This window comes from Rissa tridactyla, chromosome 13 (assembly GCF_028500815.1).
Source record: "Rissa tridactyla isolate bRisTri1 chromosome 13, bRisTri1.patW.cur.20221130, whole genome shotgun sequence".
NCBI lineage: Eukaryota > Metazoa > Chordata > Aves > Charadriiformes > Laridae > Rissa > Rissa tridactyla.
In genome coordinates this window covers 8,199,716-8,219,555 of record NC_071478.1, presented here as the reverse complement: position 1 = coordinate 8,219,555, position 19,840 = coordinate 8,199,716, and the positions used below count along the sequence as shown (strand labels likewise).

General features: G+C 38.8%; 1 protein-coding gene across 10 annotated transcripts in view; it reads left to right on the top strand.

Annotated features, from left to right (window-relative positions):
• RIMBP2 (RIMS binding protein 2) overlaps window positions 1-19,560 on the top strand; it is a 169,043-nt gene extending 149,483 nt beyond the window's left edge. For 6 of the 10 annotated variants that reach the window (XM_054219314.1, XM_054219309.1, XM_054219310.1 and 3 more), the window contains 8 exons: window positions 428-545; window positions 3,351-3,503; window positions 6,419-6,603; window positions 8,881-9,049; window positions 12,580-12,683; window positions 14,368-14,439; window positions 15,374-15,508; window positions 17,922-19,560. In XM_054219314.1, the coding sequence (XP_054075289.1) occupies window positions 428-545; window positions 3,351-3,503; window positions 6,419-6,603; window positions 8,881-9,049; window positions 12,580-12,683; window positions 14,368-14,439; window positions 15,374-15,508; window positions 17,922-18,110 (1,125 nt within the window). In that variant the 3' untranslated portion in view covers window positions 18,111-19,560. Of the gene's footprint in view, window positions 1-427; window positions 546-2,982; window positions 3,043-3,350; window positions 3,504-6,418; window positions 6,604-8,880; window positions 9,050-12,579; window positions 12,684-14,367; window positions 14,440-15,373; window positions 15,509-16,101 lie in introns of those variants that run through there. The other 4 variants (XM_054219312.1, XM_054219317.1, XM_054219315.1 and 1 more) reach the window with 3 other exon arrangements.
• Window positions 19,561-19,840: the final 280 nt, after the last annotated feature.

Below are 19,840 nucleotides of genomic sequence, written 5' to 3'. Positions count from 1 at the left end.
TTCACATGCTGCAAACTGGACAAAGCTGTACAGCCGAATACAAAAAAGGCTTGCCCTTTCAGTAGTCCAGTCTCCACAGCTCTCATGACTGCTTGTACTACGCTTCAGGAGATTATAACGTCATCTTAGCAGCAACGACAAAGGCAAAAGAATATTTCAAAAATTATTCTTTTCTTTTCTTTTTGTTCTGATGTGTGACTGCTGGTTACAAAACTCTGCCATAAATCAGGGAACCATTTTTTCTTTTGCAGGTTTGCCAGGCAACAGTATTTTCTTTTCAGCTAACCTTTCAGTTAAAAACTAAGTTTAGTTGCCTTTAGAGCTTATGCTTCCAAATGTGATTGACCTGATTAATGTCCAACCATATAAGCATAACGTTACCATGCATGTAACTTACAAACCTGTTTTTTCTGTTGTTGTTTTTTAGCTTTTAGGTAATCCATCATCTGCAGGACGGCCTGAAAGGGCGGAGCATGCAGGGCGAAGGTCCTCTCATGGCAGTGCAGTGCCACAAAGGTCTCGACCAATGTTGGTCCCTTCCATTGGTTAGTTGGACAGATTGGTGCATTTCTGTTCTTTGCAACCTCAGAGTTGGGAAGGCGGTCCTTAAAAAAGAAACACCAGACGCTTGTCTTGAACCATGGTTGCTCTTAGTTTAAATGGGATGAAATGGAACTAAAACCATCTCCATCTAAATATGAGCGTTCTGGGGTCTCACAGGGGGCTGAATCAGTAGTCATTGACATCACTGGGAGTCTTTTTGTTGAATTTAGTGGGTATTGGAGCTGTTCTAAGCTTGGTTGAGCTTAGATACTATTAGATCTTAGCTAAGTGGAAATTTGCAGGCAGGTTACTATATGGTCAGTAAAATAAATGTACCCATTCAGCCATCCATTCAGCCATCCATCTTTCCATTCATCAACCATCATTTTGCATTCACTTTCCATTTTCTTGACTACTTTTTGGAATTTAGCAGGAAAAATGGAAGCTGTTAAATGTAACAAGTTAGTAGAACTTGCGTATATTTACTAGATTCGATATTTCTTACAGAATCATCCCTATTCTGGTTTACTTATGACTTAAACTGTATGCTGGTGTATACCAGAAAATCCAAAAAGTAGTGCAGAAAAGATAATGGAATCAAGACACTATGGACAAATACATATCTGTTAGAACTTGCACTCTGTACTGACAAATAAGAAACATTCACACTGACAATCAGGAAACACATTCAAAACAAATGTGGAAACAGTTCTGTGAGCTATTAGCAGAACTTTACTCCATGAAGATGTAAAGTGGGTCCGGTTCCCATCCCTAACCTGGACTTTAATTTGTGAATACTCTAGGAGAAGGAAGCAGTGGCAGGCAATTCTCACCTACGTGACTTTATGTGAATGAGAGACATCACAAATGTGGATTATCAGAAGGAAAGAGACTGATCATTAAGGAACGCTTTTATTTTTAAATATTCAATATTTTTCTCTTTTCATAGAATCACACTGAGATGCCTGTACTGTAAATTAAAAGCAAAACCCCCCAGTGGGCACAATTATTTTGATATCTACTAGATAGTAATTATTACTGTTATTGAAACAATAGATCAAAAACCACACACAGCTGTAATGCATGAAACTTTCTCAGTGTCTTCGATACAGCATAACTGGTCAGAGACTGATTCTCGTCCCACATCCCGGTGTAAACCAGGCTAATCTCCACAGATGTCAATGGAATTACACTGGTATGAAAATGGTATGGGGGAGAGTCAGCTCCAGGGAGGCTCTTGTGCTTCTGTTGACAGGTTATTGTTAGCTGAACCAGATAGCTTTCAGATGATGGTGTGAAGACTGTTAGATTTTTCTGTCCTTTTTATTTTTCTCTGAAAGCAGACTTTTTTTCTCAGGAGTAAAGATTTCTGGTTTATATTTGGACTACTTAAAGCAAGTTTTGTATCTAAGTTCTTTCTTTTATATTATCTACTAAAGCATTTTTTTATGAGTAGTGTGAGAATACACAGGTTTGCTTGAATTAATCCTTTGGGTTTCCTTTTAATTTTCATTTTAATTAAAAAATATTGTCTAATGCTGGTAACAAGCAAACTACTGAGCATTATGTACAGCATCTAACAAAAAAATTATTTGCTGTGAAGCTGTTGAAAGGCTTTATGTGTTTTTGAGTTCGAGTCCTAATTTCTGACTAAAAGACTAGCGTTTAAAATTGCTGAAAGATATGTATGCAATATTTCTCACTTTCAGCATCATACTGTAATAATCACTTTGAGGATAAGTGAAGCAAATATAAACACTTGATAAACCTCTGCACAAAATTTTCTTCCTGTAAGCCTGCAGGAAAAAAAATCTACAAGATATGAAATGTATCAACAGTTACGATAAATAAATGTGGTAAAAGTAGGGCATCCAAAACCATACAGCAGAGCATTGTATAAACTTGAACCCACTGTTCAGAACTCCCACTGACAGAGGAAGTTTCCCATGAATAAGGGCTGCAAGTACGGTTTTTGAAGAAGGAAGTTACTATAGCTGTGTCATTAGAGTATGTAGATCCACAATGTGAAAAGCGGAGTAAAGTAAAAGGAAAGAAGAAAGTAAATACGGTTGAGGCAAAGTTTAGGCTGCTTAAATACACGACGCTGTGTTGGCCTCAGCATATAGCTCAAAAATGTGGATTCCAAAACTCTTGGCAGCAGCTTATTCCTTTACATGTATGCCTGGAGTTTTTACTGAGTTACTCAGCTAAAGGGTCACTTTAGAGATGGAAAGTTCTTAAGGCAGCTCTCGGAGGTTAAATGAGTGGGAAGGACCTTCAAAATTGTAATGTTTTTAGGATTTCAATGATAAAACCTTTCTTCAAAATGTTTCAGAATTTAAATTCTTTGAGGTATTTTCTCCATTAAGCTATAAATACTTTGGATTAGTATCTTATTGCAGGTAGGATTTAAGTAAATTAATTAATTTTTGTTTTTAGGTTGATACTTTAGAAGGTGAAACACAGTTTACAGTGCTCTTGACCTTGCAGATCTGGCAGGTAGGATTGTTTAAACCTCATAATAAAAGACGATTCCTATCCAAAGATCTAACAAACAATATTTACACTGTATGAATTTTAAAAAGCGCAAAACTCAGATGCTTTAAAAGAAGGAGATAACCATTTCTGTGATTCCCCTGCTGAAGAAGGATTTCTAGAGGCTGAGACATCTGGCAAAGCTTATGCAGTGTTTAGCCTTCCTACTGTATGCAAGTCGGAACAAAAGGTAGGCAAAGCCTGCCCGCAGGAGCCTCCGCAAAGGCAACTATACAATATGTTTTAATAGATCGTTCCCTTTTTCTCCATAGAAATTACAATGGACAGTAACAGTGAAGGCGGTCGGTCTCGGTCAGGTAGTGAGGGAAATATTTCACCTGTAAAAGAAGAAGCTTATTATCGCAGCATTGGTGGACACAAGAAATGGCCTCAGCAGCGTACCATGGCCTCTGAATATAGATACGGTATGCCGAACATTATTCATCCTTTATGACAGACACATTTTAGAGCTGCGTGTTAACAAGTGCGGTTTCTGTATGACAACATTGCATGCAATGCAGAATGCCAGGGGAACTAGCTCTTAAGTCCTGTCTGCTCTCAGGTAAGTTTCTCCAGCTCAGCTGTAAGGGACAAACAGCCCTTAGTCCTCTGTCCTGAAACTGCTGTGCGGCCACCTTTCCATACTCGACTGAGTCCAAGCACACTGCATTGCATGAACCTCTGTGAAGCTATGCTGCTACTAATGCCAGTCAGTATTTACTGTACACACCTGAACAACCATTCATCAGAATGACCCCATTTCCACTCGGTTCATACAGACTGGACAGGGACAAGCAGTAGCTGGTATATCACAACCCAGCGTCCTACAGTAGGAAGCAGTTATCAAACGTTATTCTAATTTACGGCTTGGGCTAAAGGAAGATTCGGGGTCTTTTCAATGACCACACAGGACTTTGGCTGTTCCGCTTGGTGAAGACAAAAATTATTCTTATTTTTAGGAATAATTACATCATAATGACAAACTTGAATTACATGAATATAGCAATTATACCCACTACTGATAGTATTTGTTGCTTCATCAACACAGAAATCATTACATGATCAACAACTCAGTTTTCATAGTTCATAACACAGTAAATTGCAGTGTCTAACGCTTAACCCATAAAACTGCCCAGGCCACATACAGAGCAAAGAAACATATTAGGGTTTTGTTGCTACCTGAAATGAAACAAAAGGGGCCCTGAAAGTTTAGGTAAATTGTAATTTAATGTTGAATTTCAAAGCAAACATATCTAACAGCTCATCAGCTTGTGTATGTTGGTGTTTATCTAGCGAATTCAGTGCAGCTGTGGTTGCAACTTTGCATCAGTTGGGACTCTGGCTGGCTGCATCCAAAGACTAAGATTCTACATACACAATTATATATGTGTGTATATATGTATGATATACGTATGTACCTCTTAAAAGAACACGATGAGTGGCTAATGAACTAATCAAGACATTATTTGCTTTCTGGTTCACTGAAGCAAAGGTGATGATGCTGACTCAGATTGTTAAAGGCCAGTGCATTTAACAGAGATACATTTGGCTATAATTCATCTTTGCACCTAACCCCCATTAACTGCGGTTGGAGTTGGATGCAAAAATCGATATTTTTAACTGAAAAAAGAAAACAAAACACATTGCCTGGTGGGCCTGAGTATGAACCCCAGAATGACTGCACCCTGACTGCGGGAGGAGAACAGAACAGAGAAGAATCCCATCTTTTGTGTCCCATTGCTTTCTGTCCCACGTGTGCCCTTCTCCGACACTTCCTTTCTGTGCTTTGTGCCTGCCTAAAGCTTCTTGGCTGGAATTTTTCCCTGCCCTTTTGCCGTTCTGCATTTTTCCCTATTCACATTCTTTATTGTGCTCTGGACCCAAGAGTTAGTAGCTGTTCCCTTAAAGCTGTGATCCTCTGGACCTTTTTTTCTAGTAGCTGAAAAATATCAAATGTTGAATACAATGCATCTGATGTTGAGGCAAAAAGAGGAATTTTATCTAAAATGCTCCATATTGAATGTTCAAACTGTTACCAAAGACGGGAGTCACTAGTTTGTAAGAGGTGATCACAGTAAAAATTGTATTAATATGAAAATCGTTTGGAAAAAATTTGATGTAGTTGAACTACACTTTCATCGTAATTCATAACATCACTTTTTCAATTTATTCGTTGTAAAAGATCTTGTAAACTGGGTGATAAGTATTGATTCAGCAAAGATCAAAAGTACGTGGCTCCCACTGAAGTTAGCAGGATAAGCCAAGCTTTTCAGAAGCGGTTTGTGGTTTTGAGGGCTTTATTTTTTTGAGACTTCAAACTTCTATGTCTTGAAAGAGCCTATTTTTTAAGAAGGCACTGCTTCATGCTCTTCCAAAACAAAAGTAAAAGCCTTTGAAACCCGTCAATCAAAACACTCATCGTTAGCCATTTTGGCCTAATTTTCTAATTTTAATCCTTAAGTATGTTGTTGAATCATGGACTAAACGCGTTCTCCAGATCATTTTAAAAGCCTGAAAGATGTATGAGAGAAAATGTCAGTTCTCATTTTTTATGTCCTAATTGGTTTGATACCCTGCAGTGGACAGAGTTCAGTGCAGTGTTAAGTGTTGTGATATTCATGGATGATCTTTCCGAATGATCTCGTGGTTAAATGCAGTCATAGCTAACTATTCCTCCTGGATTTTAACACACCTCGTTAGTCTTTGGGTTGGTTTGGGGCACTGCTGGCTATATTAACTATTGACTGTGTTTAAACAAAGTCATAGGCAGTGTAGTTCCAACCCTGGCATAACTAACACTACTTGAAATACGTTTCTTCTTGCCTGTCTGGAGAGAAGAGGTTATAAACATGTTTTAAACCTTGTACCTAAAACATGGTGTGTCAACACAGCTGGGGTGTGCTTTCTTGTGTCCATGAAGAGCAGAAGCAGCTGTGCTGGAAAACAGGTGGATCCAAAGCATGGTTATTTTTGCAGTAACGATAAAGCCTATCAGACTCATCATTATGTCACTCTTAACATGCTTCATTACTTTATGGTAAACTCTAGGAAACCTAACAAAAATCGCTTTCTTACCTGAGCTGTATTCACATGTATAAATGTCAGTGTGGTGTGGGAGATCAACACCACATTGAATGCATGCAGATTGTATATGCTTTTTTAAAAATTAACAACTCACTAATTAAAAAAACCCCACCAAACTTAATAGAATATGCATTAAGTTACTGGGTTTTTTTTTTTTGCTGAAATGCCAGACATTTTTCAAATATTAACTGGAATAGTTGAAAGATGAGGCCAACTTGTATTACTGAATTGTTCTTTTCTGAATTTACTTTCATAGATGGCTATGGTGGTCATGACCATCTTTCTCCCGATATTTATGAAGAATCAGAAACAGATCCTGGCACAGAGGATATATCTACTCGAATATTTGTTGCACTCTTTGACTATGATCCGCTGACAATGTCCCCAAATCCTGATGCTGCAGAAGAAGAGCTGCCATTTAAAGAAGGACAGATCATTAAGGTGGGATCTAAAAACAAAGGACTCAGCTTTACAAACAGGGTGTCCTTTGTTCCCTGTGCAGAAAGCAACTTGTGTGACTAGAGTCCAAGGTTTTTTTTCCTCCAGAGGGTCAGGGGTTCTGACTTCCACAGGGTCAGGCTGTAAATCTCACTGGGTCTGGAACCTGGTGTCTAGTGCTAGAGGCTTAAAAATAATCAGGGAAAAAGCAGGCAAAAATCTGAAAGTTGCCATAGATACTTACGGCCAGACTGAATTAGAGAGTTAGGTGCTAAGACCAAAATTGTGACTCTGAAGCCCTCTACGTCCATTGTCACAAACCCTGCAGTCCCCTTAAGTGCAAAGCTACCCCAGATGTGCTTAGTGTTGGTCCCTCATACATACCAGAGGTGCTGTAATTTTTTAAATGCTGAACAATCCTAGCTAGGGTACACTTAAGCTTACTAAAAGTCCAGAAGTAAGGTGTTTCTCTTCCAGTGTCATCCTCGTCTGAAACTGGGAAAACCACTCCCTTTTCTGACTGGTTGGTGTAAAATACACAAGCTGCCTTTAAACAGGGTGCGGAAGACAAGTCAGCCCTGTTCCAGGTGCCAGGGACAGCGTTAGGCTCTGACAATGTTTTTAGCCATGCCCATGCCCTCTATCCGGGCTTGCCTCATCTGATCCTTATGCAGCTGCAAGGCAAATTTGTTCGGTTTGCTCATCCGGTTTTAAAAAGCTAGCAGATTTTTCTGTTGCATCAGCAAATGTAAGTATCTCCTGCAGCCTTCTGTCTTCCTAGTCTGCCGCAAAATGGGCAGAAATGAGAGAGGCAGAAGGAGCAGCTGCTGGTAGTCCAAGGGCAACTGAGATTTCTGTGTGACCTGAAACAGAACCTGAAAAAATGTAGGCTGTTTTGTTACACTGCCCATTTCAATGATAAAATGGTAACTTAAGCTATTAAAATACTGACTGACTTCCACTGCGTTGGATTGGATCCTAACACGAATGTCTGTATTGTAAATCAGTGTTTTTAAATGTTAAATACTTTGTTAGATGTTTTGCTTACATCCTTACATGATAGAAGATCTATGCCAAAAATATGGAACTTTTTCTCTGCAAGCCTATTCATTTCACTCAGATATTTTAATTATGTCTACCCAAACGTGTACATGTTTGGCACTGAAAAGTCTAGAGCGATCTCACATCAGATATATATTCTCAGTGATGTTTATTTTATATTTGGGACCACAGTGATTCCTGTGTGATCTGCTGCTTTGAATTTCTCATTAAATTGTTGTGAAGATGGATTAGTTTGCATTTGCAAAATACTTGTCATACGTTACCTGAGCAGTGGGATGGTGGAGGGCTGGTTCCACCAGGAGCTGGATGCAGCCTGTCCGGTACGCGTGTTAGGGTCACATATGCCGTACCACAGCAGCAGTGGTGCCAGGTAAGTCGTGGATATATAGCGATGAAAACTGAAAAATATTCCTGCTCTCACAAGTTGAGGCTATTCAGTGGTTATTTTTTATGAACTGATTTAAAGTGAAGGGATTAGTTTGGGGGGTTCGTTTGTTTTTAAAGAAAAGGAAAAACAACTGATTAAGCCTAAACAAGGAGCAGTCTAAATTCAGGCATCAGTTTTGCCTTTAGACTGTTAGTACAGTCCTGCATCTAGGCCTCTGTATCATTAGTAGCCTTTATGAATTGACAGCATTTTTAGAATTTAAGAGAAATTTGGGATTTACCTGTTCTCATTGGTGAAAATTGATGCTATTTTTATACCTTAATTCATGTTTTCTGGAAAGACAACAGCAGAGCTTAAGTACATATACCGAGTATATGAAGTACTAGATAGGCGGTTTTGATCAGACACAAGTTGTTCTAGTCAAAGTAACAACACTTGGCACAGTTTTGCAAATGCTTCATTTTGAATGTAGTTCATACGGTACCAAAAATGGTGCCATGTGAATAATTCCATAAGGATGAGTGTAAACCATTAAATATACTTTTGGCTCTGCACAGGGAGAAATTGATGACTTTTAATAGTGTCTCTCACCTTTTGTGCGTTTCACTGCTAACAAAAAAGTCCAAATTCTGCTTACGTATTTGAAGTCATGATTCAAATTAACATAACAATTCCAGTTTTGTAATATAAGTCAGAGCAGTCCAAAACTAATATAATTCCGCATCCAAGCTGTAGTCATCTGTCTATACTTTAGTAACCATTTAGCCTGTATTAAAATTCCTAAATGCTAAAACCTTTATTGACCAACATTACCACTCTTTGAACAACAGGTTTATGGGGACAAAGATGCTGATGGATTCTATCGTGGAGAAACCTGTACAAGAATTGGCCTTATCCCATGTAACATGGTCTCTGAGATTCAAGCAGATGATGAAGAGATGATGGATCAGCTTCTAAAACAAGGCTTTCTTCCTTTGAACACACCTGTTGAGAAAATTGGTAAGCAAAAATATATACGCTTCTCTTCTAACTTTTGGGTGCTATTAACTTGGCTGGATCTGCTTTGCCTTTTGTTTTTACAATATGCAGATGCATCTAAATTTTACAACAATTTACTACACCATGGGATACATTCTGTGTCAGTATCTGGATGACTTTATTCAACTAATATTTAATCTTGGTCACATCTTTTGCTGCAAATGAGGACTTGTATCTTCACCACTCCACTCCTTACTTTCTTTTCTTATTTAAAAAAAAATGGGTTTTGTCACCTGAAAGATTTCTAGACACAGAACATGATCCCTGTGCTTTGGAGTGTGCTGTGCTGAGGTGCTTTGTGATACGCTCACTGCTGCAAAGCATAAAAAGAATCACTTATTTGTTGTTATTTTTATTCTTCTACATTTTCCTACTTTACCAATAATTTAAAGGGATGGTGGCAAAGGGTTATGTGTAATCTCATTTGGGATAGCACCACATATTATGAGATTTTATGACTATTGCAGTAACAAACCCTTTAAAAAGCAGAGTTCGGCCAAACAATTCTGTGTTATGAACCACTTGTGTTACATCATTGGTTCGATGTTGTACACAGATACACAATGCAAGAATCTGAATTTCTTAGATTTCTTTCTACAAATAAATTTCATACAACTATCTCAATATGTTTTAAAATTTTCAACATAATTCAGAAAGTATAAAGGGCTGGAATTGGTTCGGTCCTGTTTAAAAGTGAACTGTAAAAGTGGTTGCTAAAAAAACCAAAGAAATCTTCCGCAATTGTTTTCTTAGATTGAATAAAACCTTATCATTTCCAAAATCGTATTAGTAAATGTGAGACAAATTATTTTTGGTTGTTTTTTTTAAGATATTGAGATATTTTTAAATTCTCCATTGTCCATGAAAGGGAAGGGTGATTTAAGTTCTTGAGTTCTTAGTTCCAACCTGTGTATTTATTTACTCGTGCTACATAAATACAACGAATACTCCCACCCACGTGCCCGTGTGAACCCCACGGCCCATCTGCTCCTGTAGGTCTAGCACAGACACCTACATTTACAGGACAAAAGCTTGGGATGGGCAGAGAGTGGGACCTACAGATGTGCCTGAATAGGTTGGTTGCCGACAGCATTATTCTGCACAGGTCTACGTCACCTGAGGTCTGTCAGAATGAGCTCCCCTAACCTGCATTAGGTCCAGATGGAAACACAACCGGGGGCCTGATGGGATTAGGAAGTGGCTAAATATATTTCTACTTCCAGCAACGAGGTCACATGTGGGTACAGAAAATATCTTCCTGAACAGCTACGACTGAAACTTATTGCTTCAAGTCCTGCTCAGCGCAAACAGTTCTTAGGTCAGCAAGTTGTTGATACAGAACACTTGGGAAAATGAGACCACTAATCTACGTAGCTCCCCATAATTTGAATATTTTGACTGTCTAACGGTCATATTTAGCGAATATAGTTAGATATTTTTGTTGTGCCCAACTGGCAGTGTCTCCTGAAATAGCTGAGAAATCAGAAAGTCTTTTTCTTGGAAAGAGGGAGAGGCAATTTGTGACAGAAATGTTGCCCTGCCTTACATTTTTAAGCAATTCTTTTTATTTTAGGATGTTTCTGAGCAAGCTGTTAGCAACCTACCCCCAGCAGTTCACCTTTAAATATTTTAGCACTTAAAAAGCATCATGAATTTTCTCTTTAATATGGATTTAAATTGTTAGCCATTTAAAAAAACAAAATACAACAAATGCTCTTACTAATGGATTTGGAAAGAATAGTTAGTTTGGCTTAATTTTGAACTAAATACAAATTCTGGACAGCAGAGATCCACGTGCTCAGACCCTCGCTGTCCCAGAGGCTGCCCACGTGGATTTTTAGCAGAAACGGGCTCCAATTGCCAGTCTGTCTCGTGTTGTTACTCATATTTTTAATGTCATATCAGACACTTTACATGCTGTGTTCATATGACTACATTTTTCTTAATCCTTTGCCCACATTAAATCCTTAAAAACAGAACTTTGAACAGCTTCATATCTTTTCTTCTTTTATTTGTATGCATTCCTTTCCTGAAGTCAACTGTGACCGTTTCAAAGAGAGCACACGCTCTGTACACCGCAGATCCAGAAAGTCTAAAAGAGGTCTGTGCTAAGAACCAATAATTTGATTCAAGCTGTAAATTAGCTGAAATGATTTGAGCTGTCTAGAGTTATTTTTGCCTTTGAACTTTTGGAAAGCAAAAGTTGGAAAAATAGTCACGTAGCAATTAGGTATAGGATCCTTTTTGGATTATTTTGTTGGTCGTAGCGGGGCCCTGGACCCTGAGCAGTGGGCAAGGGCTTGCCCCAGAGCAGTACTTCCAATTGGAAAGTGAGACAATCGCTTAGGTGTGGGTTGATCCAGGCTGTGGGGAATCAGGGGATCGGGTCCCGCCTCTGTTACAGCCCGTGCCTTCATGTTGGCTCTCTCCTTGTGTTCTGTGTAAATCCCTTGCTTTGGTAGCTGGGAAAATCACTCCAAGCCACCCACTGCAGAAGTAAGTGATCTCCCGACTCAATGCTTCAGTGGCAGCCGGTGGGTGCTGGGCCAGCTGTGAGTGCATGCTCCCCTCAGCACTCGCTTTAATGTCCCCCCTCCGGCTGAACAGCCACAGGGTGCCTCCGCACCCCGGGTTCCTCTGTCACACTGCCTAACGCTCAGCAGACCTGCCCTCGATGCCTGTCTGTAAGTAGCACTAACCAGCATGTTTCTCTTGCTGCAGCAAAATCATCCGCAAGAATCATGCTAATACCATTCAAATTTGAAATGAAGCCCATTTGGGACTTCTCTGTAAATGTTTAATATCAATCAATAAACATTTCATTTGGGTTTTGGAAACAACAAATTTTACGCCTTTCCTTCTGTTCCCCACAAAGGAAATCTGTAAAATTAAACAGTACTTGAGAATCTGGTTTTTGTAGTCAAGAGTCTTGAAAATATTGCAAACCACTTGCATAACAGGTAGCCTCTTTTGTCTTGGGCCAACTAAGAGTGTCCCTTTCTCCTTCCAGTCTCCCAGCAGAAAGTTGAAAAATAATCCCAGGCACAAAGTTCTTTGTGTTTAGGGGGTGGGGGAGGGTGGGAATAGGCAGTAAACATGGAAGTTTGACTAAAATAAAATGAAACAAACGTGAATTTTGAATGTTTGGCTTCTTGTATACCCTGGTAACCTCTGATTCTTACAACCAAGAATGGCTGAAAATTTCAGAACGTTAGTTTTGCAGATAAATACTGTTCAGAGGGTTCAGTGGTTTAGAATAAAGAGGGCAAGCCACCTGCTAAACAATTCTTTATGAACCATACATGCTGTTTTGAAACCTTTATCTGCGTGAATAGGTTTGGTAATCTGTGACCTTTTATCACTACACTAGAGAAATACCAACATTGTTACTGCACTGTTGTGAAAATGATGTGAGGAAATTGCACCTTGTTTTTCTTTTCAAAATAACTTTGATAGCTTTCCTTCCTTTCCTCTCCCTGTGATCGGAACAGAGAGAAACAGACGGAGCGGCAGGCAGCATTCGGTCTCGACAAGGAGGATGGTGGCGCTGTATGATTACGATCCAAGAGAAAGTTCTCCTAACGTTGATGTAGAGGTATTGGCATAACTCTTCACTGCGGGTACCATCTGTGGAGCCAGAACAACGCTGGTATTGATGAGCACTAGTAGACATTTACAGGGATGTGCAAAAAAAAAAAAATTAGTTCAAAATTACAAACATTGGTCAAGTGTTTTCAGGCAGATGTCTATGATAAGCTTATGACTTTCGTACAAGTAGATTTATGGTGCTTGCTCAACTAAAATCAAGGAATATCCTTTGTAGGATTTATTTACTATGGCACAATACGTTATAAAGTCAGTTATGGGATATATGGTTGTGCAACATATGTGTATGCATTTGTATATAACAAAGGTCTATATAAAAAAAACCCATGGAGTTATATAAAGTAGTAGATTATAAAAAAGTAGATTATTTTTCCAATTGTTTTCAAATTTCCTCTGTATGAACTGGATTACTTTTGAGGAGCATCCCAGCCCGTGCCTTCAAAGCTCTGTACCCTCCAGTGCCTCCAAAAATATACCCAAACCAGAACAATATAGCACAGGAGAACAGCATTCATAGTATATCGTATTTCTTCTCTGAGTTGATGCAGCTGAGCTTTTATGAACATATGTCTTGTCCGTAATCTTTTTTTTGTTTTTATAACAATGTAAGGATATCGTAAACAACTGAGCATTAGCCAGATCTTCAGTTAAAAGCCAGCTGTTAGCTAGAGCTTCCTTATGGGTTCATCTTCCATGTACCTACATGCAGACCCCCCATCTCTCTGTATTTGTCATCAGTGACAAGGGAATCACTTTTTACATTGTCTTTGATGTCACAGGGATTTGGTGCAATTTTCAGTTATATTTGCCTTGTGGTAAGAATGTCAGGGTACACTCCAAGCTCTAAAAAAAAAAAATACTGCATACCAAGGAGCTTCCTCAGTTATGCTTTAAAATGGTTGTTTTAATACAATTGTACAACAATTTGGATTTTTTTTTAAAGTGATTTTTTAGGTGTGTGGGACTTGGTGCTTTAAAATACATTGCAAAAATTTTGTTTGTTCTCTCTCTTTCCCATGGCCACAGGAAATTAAAAATAAGTTTAAAAAAACTTATTTAATTACATTTAAACCACAGGCAATTAAAAAGAGCTCAGTACTCTGCAGATCAGAGACCGGAGATGCCCGTTACGAAGCCTTTATTGACCAGAACCCAGTGAAGCTCCACAAGTTCAGTCCGGGCACGTTGTGTTTCAGGAAAGGCAGGCTCAGCTGGTCCCTTAGTCCTAGCGCTCAGCTCCCCACAGATCACGGACCTGAACCATGTCGCTCCCCTCCGGCTTGTTCCCTCCTCACGGAAGGATTGACTAAAAGGGACCTTTGAAGCCAAGTAGTTCAAAGCTTCAAAGTTTGCTCAGGTTGTTGAAGGCTTTGCGCAGTTGAGTTCTGACGCTTTCCACGGTCCGGGCTGTTTGTCAGCTCCTTTGTCACAGGGAGTCCTATGGGTGTCAAGAACTTAGTGGGAGAGGTGTCAGATTTAGCAAGCGAAAAAAAAAGAAAATAAGTAAATTTAAAAAGAAAGAAAAGGTTTTGCTCTGACAGTTCCACTTGTTTCACCAACAGTGCCTTAACATAAAGGAGAGGGGAAAATATTTAACGGATTTAGTATGAATAAAGAAAATGCTAACCTTTGCCTAACAAAACATGCACTGTCACCTCTTCCTTTTTCTGCAGGCTGAGCTGACGTTCTGCACCGGGGACATTATCACTGTCTTTGGTGAAATTGATGAAGATGGCTTTTATTATGTGAGTTGGCTTCTGTTTGGTCATGTCAAACTGCTACAAACTGTTAGAGCAATCTTCACTAGCGTGAATTATCAAATGACGGCCGGGGGGGAGCTCAGGTCGCAATTCCAGCTCGTTGTGTTGTGGGAATAGCCCAGATCCTGTTTTAACAAAACCGTTGACCCACTGGCACGCCTGGAAGCACTGGCAAAAACGTCACCCCTCCCCTTCGGTCCCTGGGGGATGAAGGTCACAACCTGCCCTGTTAGCGCCAGGCCGGGCTCCCAGCTCCTGCTGCTGCACGGCTGTAGCAGAACCGCGGCAGCTGGAGGGGATCCTGTGGGGCAGACAGTTCCCTCTTGCCCCATCAGCACGATTTTCTAGGGAGTGTTGTTCAGGCCCCTCCGAGCTGCCACTGACATTTTATAAGTAGTATTTACCTCATTTAGTTTGCTGGAAAATGTGTATCTTGATCTATGCAAACATGTGAATGACTTCTAATGGGTAAGGCATTTCATGGGGGAGAAAAACAGAGACCCTGTCACTACAATAAAGGGTTATTTGATAAAATAAATCAATAAAATAGTTCAGTATTCTTTTAAGCACTAGGTAACTCATTGTACTACTGTCATTCCTTTAATAAGAGGAAGAGTTTGACGGCAGGAGACAATATTGCGGCAGTGCTTGCCCAGCTGAACTGTCTTCAAGTTGACAGCAGCTGCCCATCCGCAGCTTGAACTCGCCTTTTCCACTCCAGTGTCTTGGCCATAGAAAGAGGCCCAGCTGCCTCTCTCAGATACGCTTCAGAAGTGACCCCCTGCTGAGTCCTAAGTGACCTTAGACGGACATTTCCTCTCCCTCACTGGCTTTGCAATAGTCAAAAGTATTTCCTTACCTTCTTGGGAAGCGACAGTTGCTTTAATTAAAACATTCTGAAATTTTCATCATGTTGTAGGGTGAACTTAACGGACAAAAGGGGCTGGTTCCTTCCAACTTTCTTGAAGAAGTGCCTGATGATGTTGAAGTCTTTCTGTCCGATGCACCCACGCGATATGTTCACGATACGCCAATGCGTACAAAAGCAAAAAGGGTAAGCAACCGAATACGAAAATCTTAAATTTTTATTTTCCATTCCATTCTGTCTCATATATAATTTAGACATTACTTTTAACATTTTAAATCCATTTGCTCGTTTAAAATTAACTTTCAAATATACAAAAATAAAAAGAAAAATGACTTTACTTAGCCTTCCACTAGCTCATTACATTTGTAAACAAAGAAACTAAATTTACCATCTGATTGCAGTCATTACAGTACCTTCAATTACAATTTGAGTTTAAACAGCTTTTCCCTGGTGAAAGTAGTTACTTCCTAATGCTTCTAAGGTACTCTTACTACGTGCAGTATCTAGAGGGAAGCAAAAGTCCTTGTGGAGGGAAGCCTGGTACAAGCATTCCTTTAAGGACAAGTCGTAAATGCAGCTGATTGACAGTGCTCATCTTTTAATCCTTATGACTTCCTGTTCCAACTGGCATTAGTTAATTGCCCCGAGACTTCTCTTTTATGAAAGACTAATCTTGTTTAGAGTATCTCATTTTTGGTTTTGTTTCATCACTGCAATACTTTTCTATATTATATATTTTATATATATTTTTATTTCTTTGCTCATCTGCTTGGAAACAGAAGAAGAGTGTTCATTTCACACCTTAATAAGGCAATGTAGCCTTCACGTAAGTGAGCAACTGAAGATACCAATAGAGATTTCAATTAAAGCTACCTGGCTCTCTAATGCAAGTCTTGAAACTTAATTGTGGGGGAAAAAAAAAAAAAAAAAGAAATATGTCTCCAAAATCCTTGGCCACAGAACAGGCTGTTTGCTTCTACTCTATCTAGCCAAGCCAATTTAGTTTTTTCAGGAGACAAATCCTTTAAAAAGGAATCTTCAGAAATACATCAATTAGACCTCACTTTATGAAGGTCAATGTTTGGAACATATTTCTTCATGAGCTAACGGTTTATGTTTACATAGAAAGGAGAGTTTGATGTTTAACTACCCTACAAACAAAAGCTGCATATTGCATTGTTAGCCAACCTGGGATGTAAAAATTCCAAGCTCCTCCATCAAGAGAAAAGCACAACACCCCCAACCCTTAAAGAACATACGAATGAAACATAAGCTGATACGTACGGTAGTTTACAAGGGTATAGTTGGTTTTGAAACTCATTACACTCAAATATAGCTCCTTAAATTGTCTGCCTTAAAATGTGTTTTCCATAATCGATTATACCCAGTTTGCCTAAGACCAACTATTCAACAATTCTGAAAAAATCCCTTCATATGGTACAATTTACTTGGATTTTCCTAGGAAGTGCACATTTGAAATATTAGCAACTGTTTGGTTTACCAATGCAATAAACGTCTCAGTATGAAACATGCAGCTCACTGAATGAATGCATTAGACTAAATATATGGTATCTTCAGGTGTACGTTGGGGTGCTTTACCAAGTTGGTTTTGGTTTGTTTTTTTTTTTCATTAGAACTAGACCTTGATTTAAAATCAAAGTAGGCTTGAAGCCCCTTTGCTTAACTCACTGTTGCACAAGCCAGTAAATTGCTAATGTTTTAACTTGAACTACAAGACAACAGGGGTCCCTAAGGCATGGATTCTACTATGAAAATATCATCTTAATCGATAATATCACATTCTGTCAGCCAGGCACTGCAGTTAGGATAGGCTGAGTATAAGTAGTTTTAGCATTTTCATTCAAGTGCTTTTGATGATTTAAAAAAAAAAAAAATAGCTGTTTAAGATATTTAGGAATGCTGTCATCTATCGTACAAGTATTCACCTTCATCAGCAACCTCATAGCTGCAGCACACACATCAAGCAGTCAGGGTCTTTAAGCTTTCTTTGATTGTGATTAAGGTTCATTTTAGCTTTTTCTTTTTCCTTTTTTTTTTTTTTTTAAGCCAGTGTGCCATCTTCTCAAATATATACATAAAGTTTGCTAGCCAATTTTAAAGAAAAGGCATTTAAACGTCATTAAAAAAATAAGTGATCACGTAGAATTTTAAGTCATTTCTTCTGAAAAGTTTGGCTTCTATAGATTGCTAATCTGTAGTAATTAATACACTTATTTTTCTTAAATCTATAGCTAAGAGTATCCCTCTTCATTTTTGTACTATCAGAGTACTGAAATGCAAAACTAAACCCAGTTTTGTGGCTTTTGTGGCCAGAACTATTGCAAAACAAATTCAACTCTTTCTTTAAAAACAGTATAACCAAACCAGGGCGCTATTGGAGTCTTTTCTATTGTCTATCCTTTTTCTCAAAATTTACGTATTTTCCGTAAGCCCATACAGTATTTTAAGCCACAAAGAAGAAAGGAACCAGCCCTTTTGTTTAAGTGGGTAATGGGACAAGTGATGTTACCAACTTTCTTGATGATAATAGCTTTTAAGCTTTCAAACATTCAATAAATTATAACAATGTACCTAATAGGTTCCTCCTGAGAATACAGGTACATCCCGGAGAGCACCATCCCCCACAGTTCATCTCCATTCTGGGTCACCTACGTCACCTATGGGTTCTGGTAGTCCCGGGAGAGGCAGGGATTTGTCCTCGAAAAAGAAAAAGGGGCTGCTTTCCAAAGGCAAGAAACTGCTGAAAAAGCTTGGTGCAGTGAAATGATTCATGTGCTCCTGGACAACTTGTAAAGCTTCCAGTCTGTGTATTTTTTTTTTTTTTTTTTAAACGTCAAAACTAGGGCTTTCATGACTATGCAGTACAACTTTACCAAACCTTTGCATTTTTAACTGACATCAATAGAATCATGTCAATTCCTTAATCAAAACAGCAAGAAAAAAAGGAAATGGATTTGTTGTTGCAAATATTTTTTTCTTTTAAAAAAAAAAAAAAGGGATTAATACCAGAAGAACATGGTTTTATTTGAAGTCAACTCACCACCTGCAACTCCATTGGATAAATCTCAGCCTTTAGTCTCCTATAACCACAAGTGGGGGGAACGCGTGGTTACTCTATGGGAGTGTGGAAATTATTCATTGATTCCTGGTTGAGAGAGATCACCCCACTGTATCTAATCTTTATCACAAACAAAAATGGTCTTGAAACTCCTAGTTTAATCAGCCTTGATGTTTTGCCTTATTAATGCACAATGATTTGTACTGTCTAATAAATATACAGCGTATACTTTGTATGTACTGTGTATTCAACTGTCTTCATCTTCCCTAAAACATGGTAATTTAAGACCAAGTACTATGTTACTGACTCCATTCAATGTCTCATGTAACTCCTGGGAGTTTGAAAGTGCTGTGCAAAATGCTTTCTTTTTGTTTTCTTGCCTTTTTTTTCCTCCCCAAACCAAACCCCTTGTATTTGTTTCTTTTGTCAACATTTTCACTAAACTAAAATCCAACATGGTGTAAGGTACTCAGAGGCTCGCCCAGTTTCTCCCATACAGCCTCCGGTTTTGGAGTTCCTGGTTCACTCTTCTAAATTACCAGGGGAAGAAACCCCACCACAACAAAAAACCTTTGCTCCCCAACTTTTTTCCTGTGGAGGTACAGTCCTAAGTTAAAAGACATTTTCATATTGATGATGTCAGATTCAAGATAAAGTACATGTCTAAAGTAAAAAGGGAAAAACTGTGTTACGTACACTGAGCCGCAGCCAGTAAAGAGGCTGCAACAGCTGATAATCAAATATTAATTGCAATATTGGCATCTCAATAAAAACAATCTTACACATTGATGGCAGTCATTGGCTGTTACTATTTTGTAATTCTTGTCCATTTGTAAATTGTTTTTACTGTTTATACATACTTTTCAGACTGCCTTTTTTTTGTAATTTATGGAAGGTTTATAAATGAATGATCAAAGCTTCCCCATTGTGTCTTCAGATAATAATGTAAATTACTGTAAGATATCGTGTGCTAGATTATAACATTTAATTAAAGAAAATAACTGGCCTAAATTTGTGGTAAAGTAACTGTGTGGGTGTGTGCATGTGTACAACTGTTGTGTATTATATTTTATATAAATAAATAATTTGATATTTTGTAGAGTGCAGTATGTTTCATGAATGTGCTGTATCAGCTGTTTGATGACTGTGTCAGCCTTCCCTCCCTTTCTAAAGGATGAGACACAAGTGGCCAGATCCCACCGGGCAGCGGTTATCAGGGATGCAGTCACAGCGCGGGCACGCGCCCAACGCTGCACCCGCCGGCAACGGGAACAGGCCCCAGCAACCATTTCCCACCTGTCCGCAGCTGCACAGCTCCTCTGCTCTTGACCTCAAATAACAGAAACCCGATCAGAATGAATACTCGTGACAAGTATAAATAAGCAATATGTTACTAGGAAGAAATACAAAATTCTAAGTAGTGAATAGGGAAAGCTACC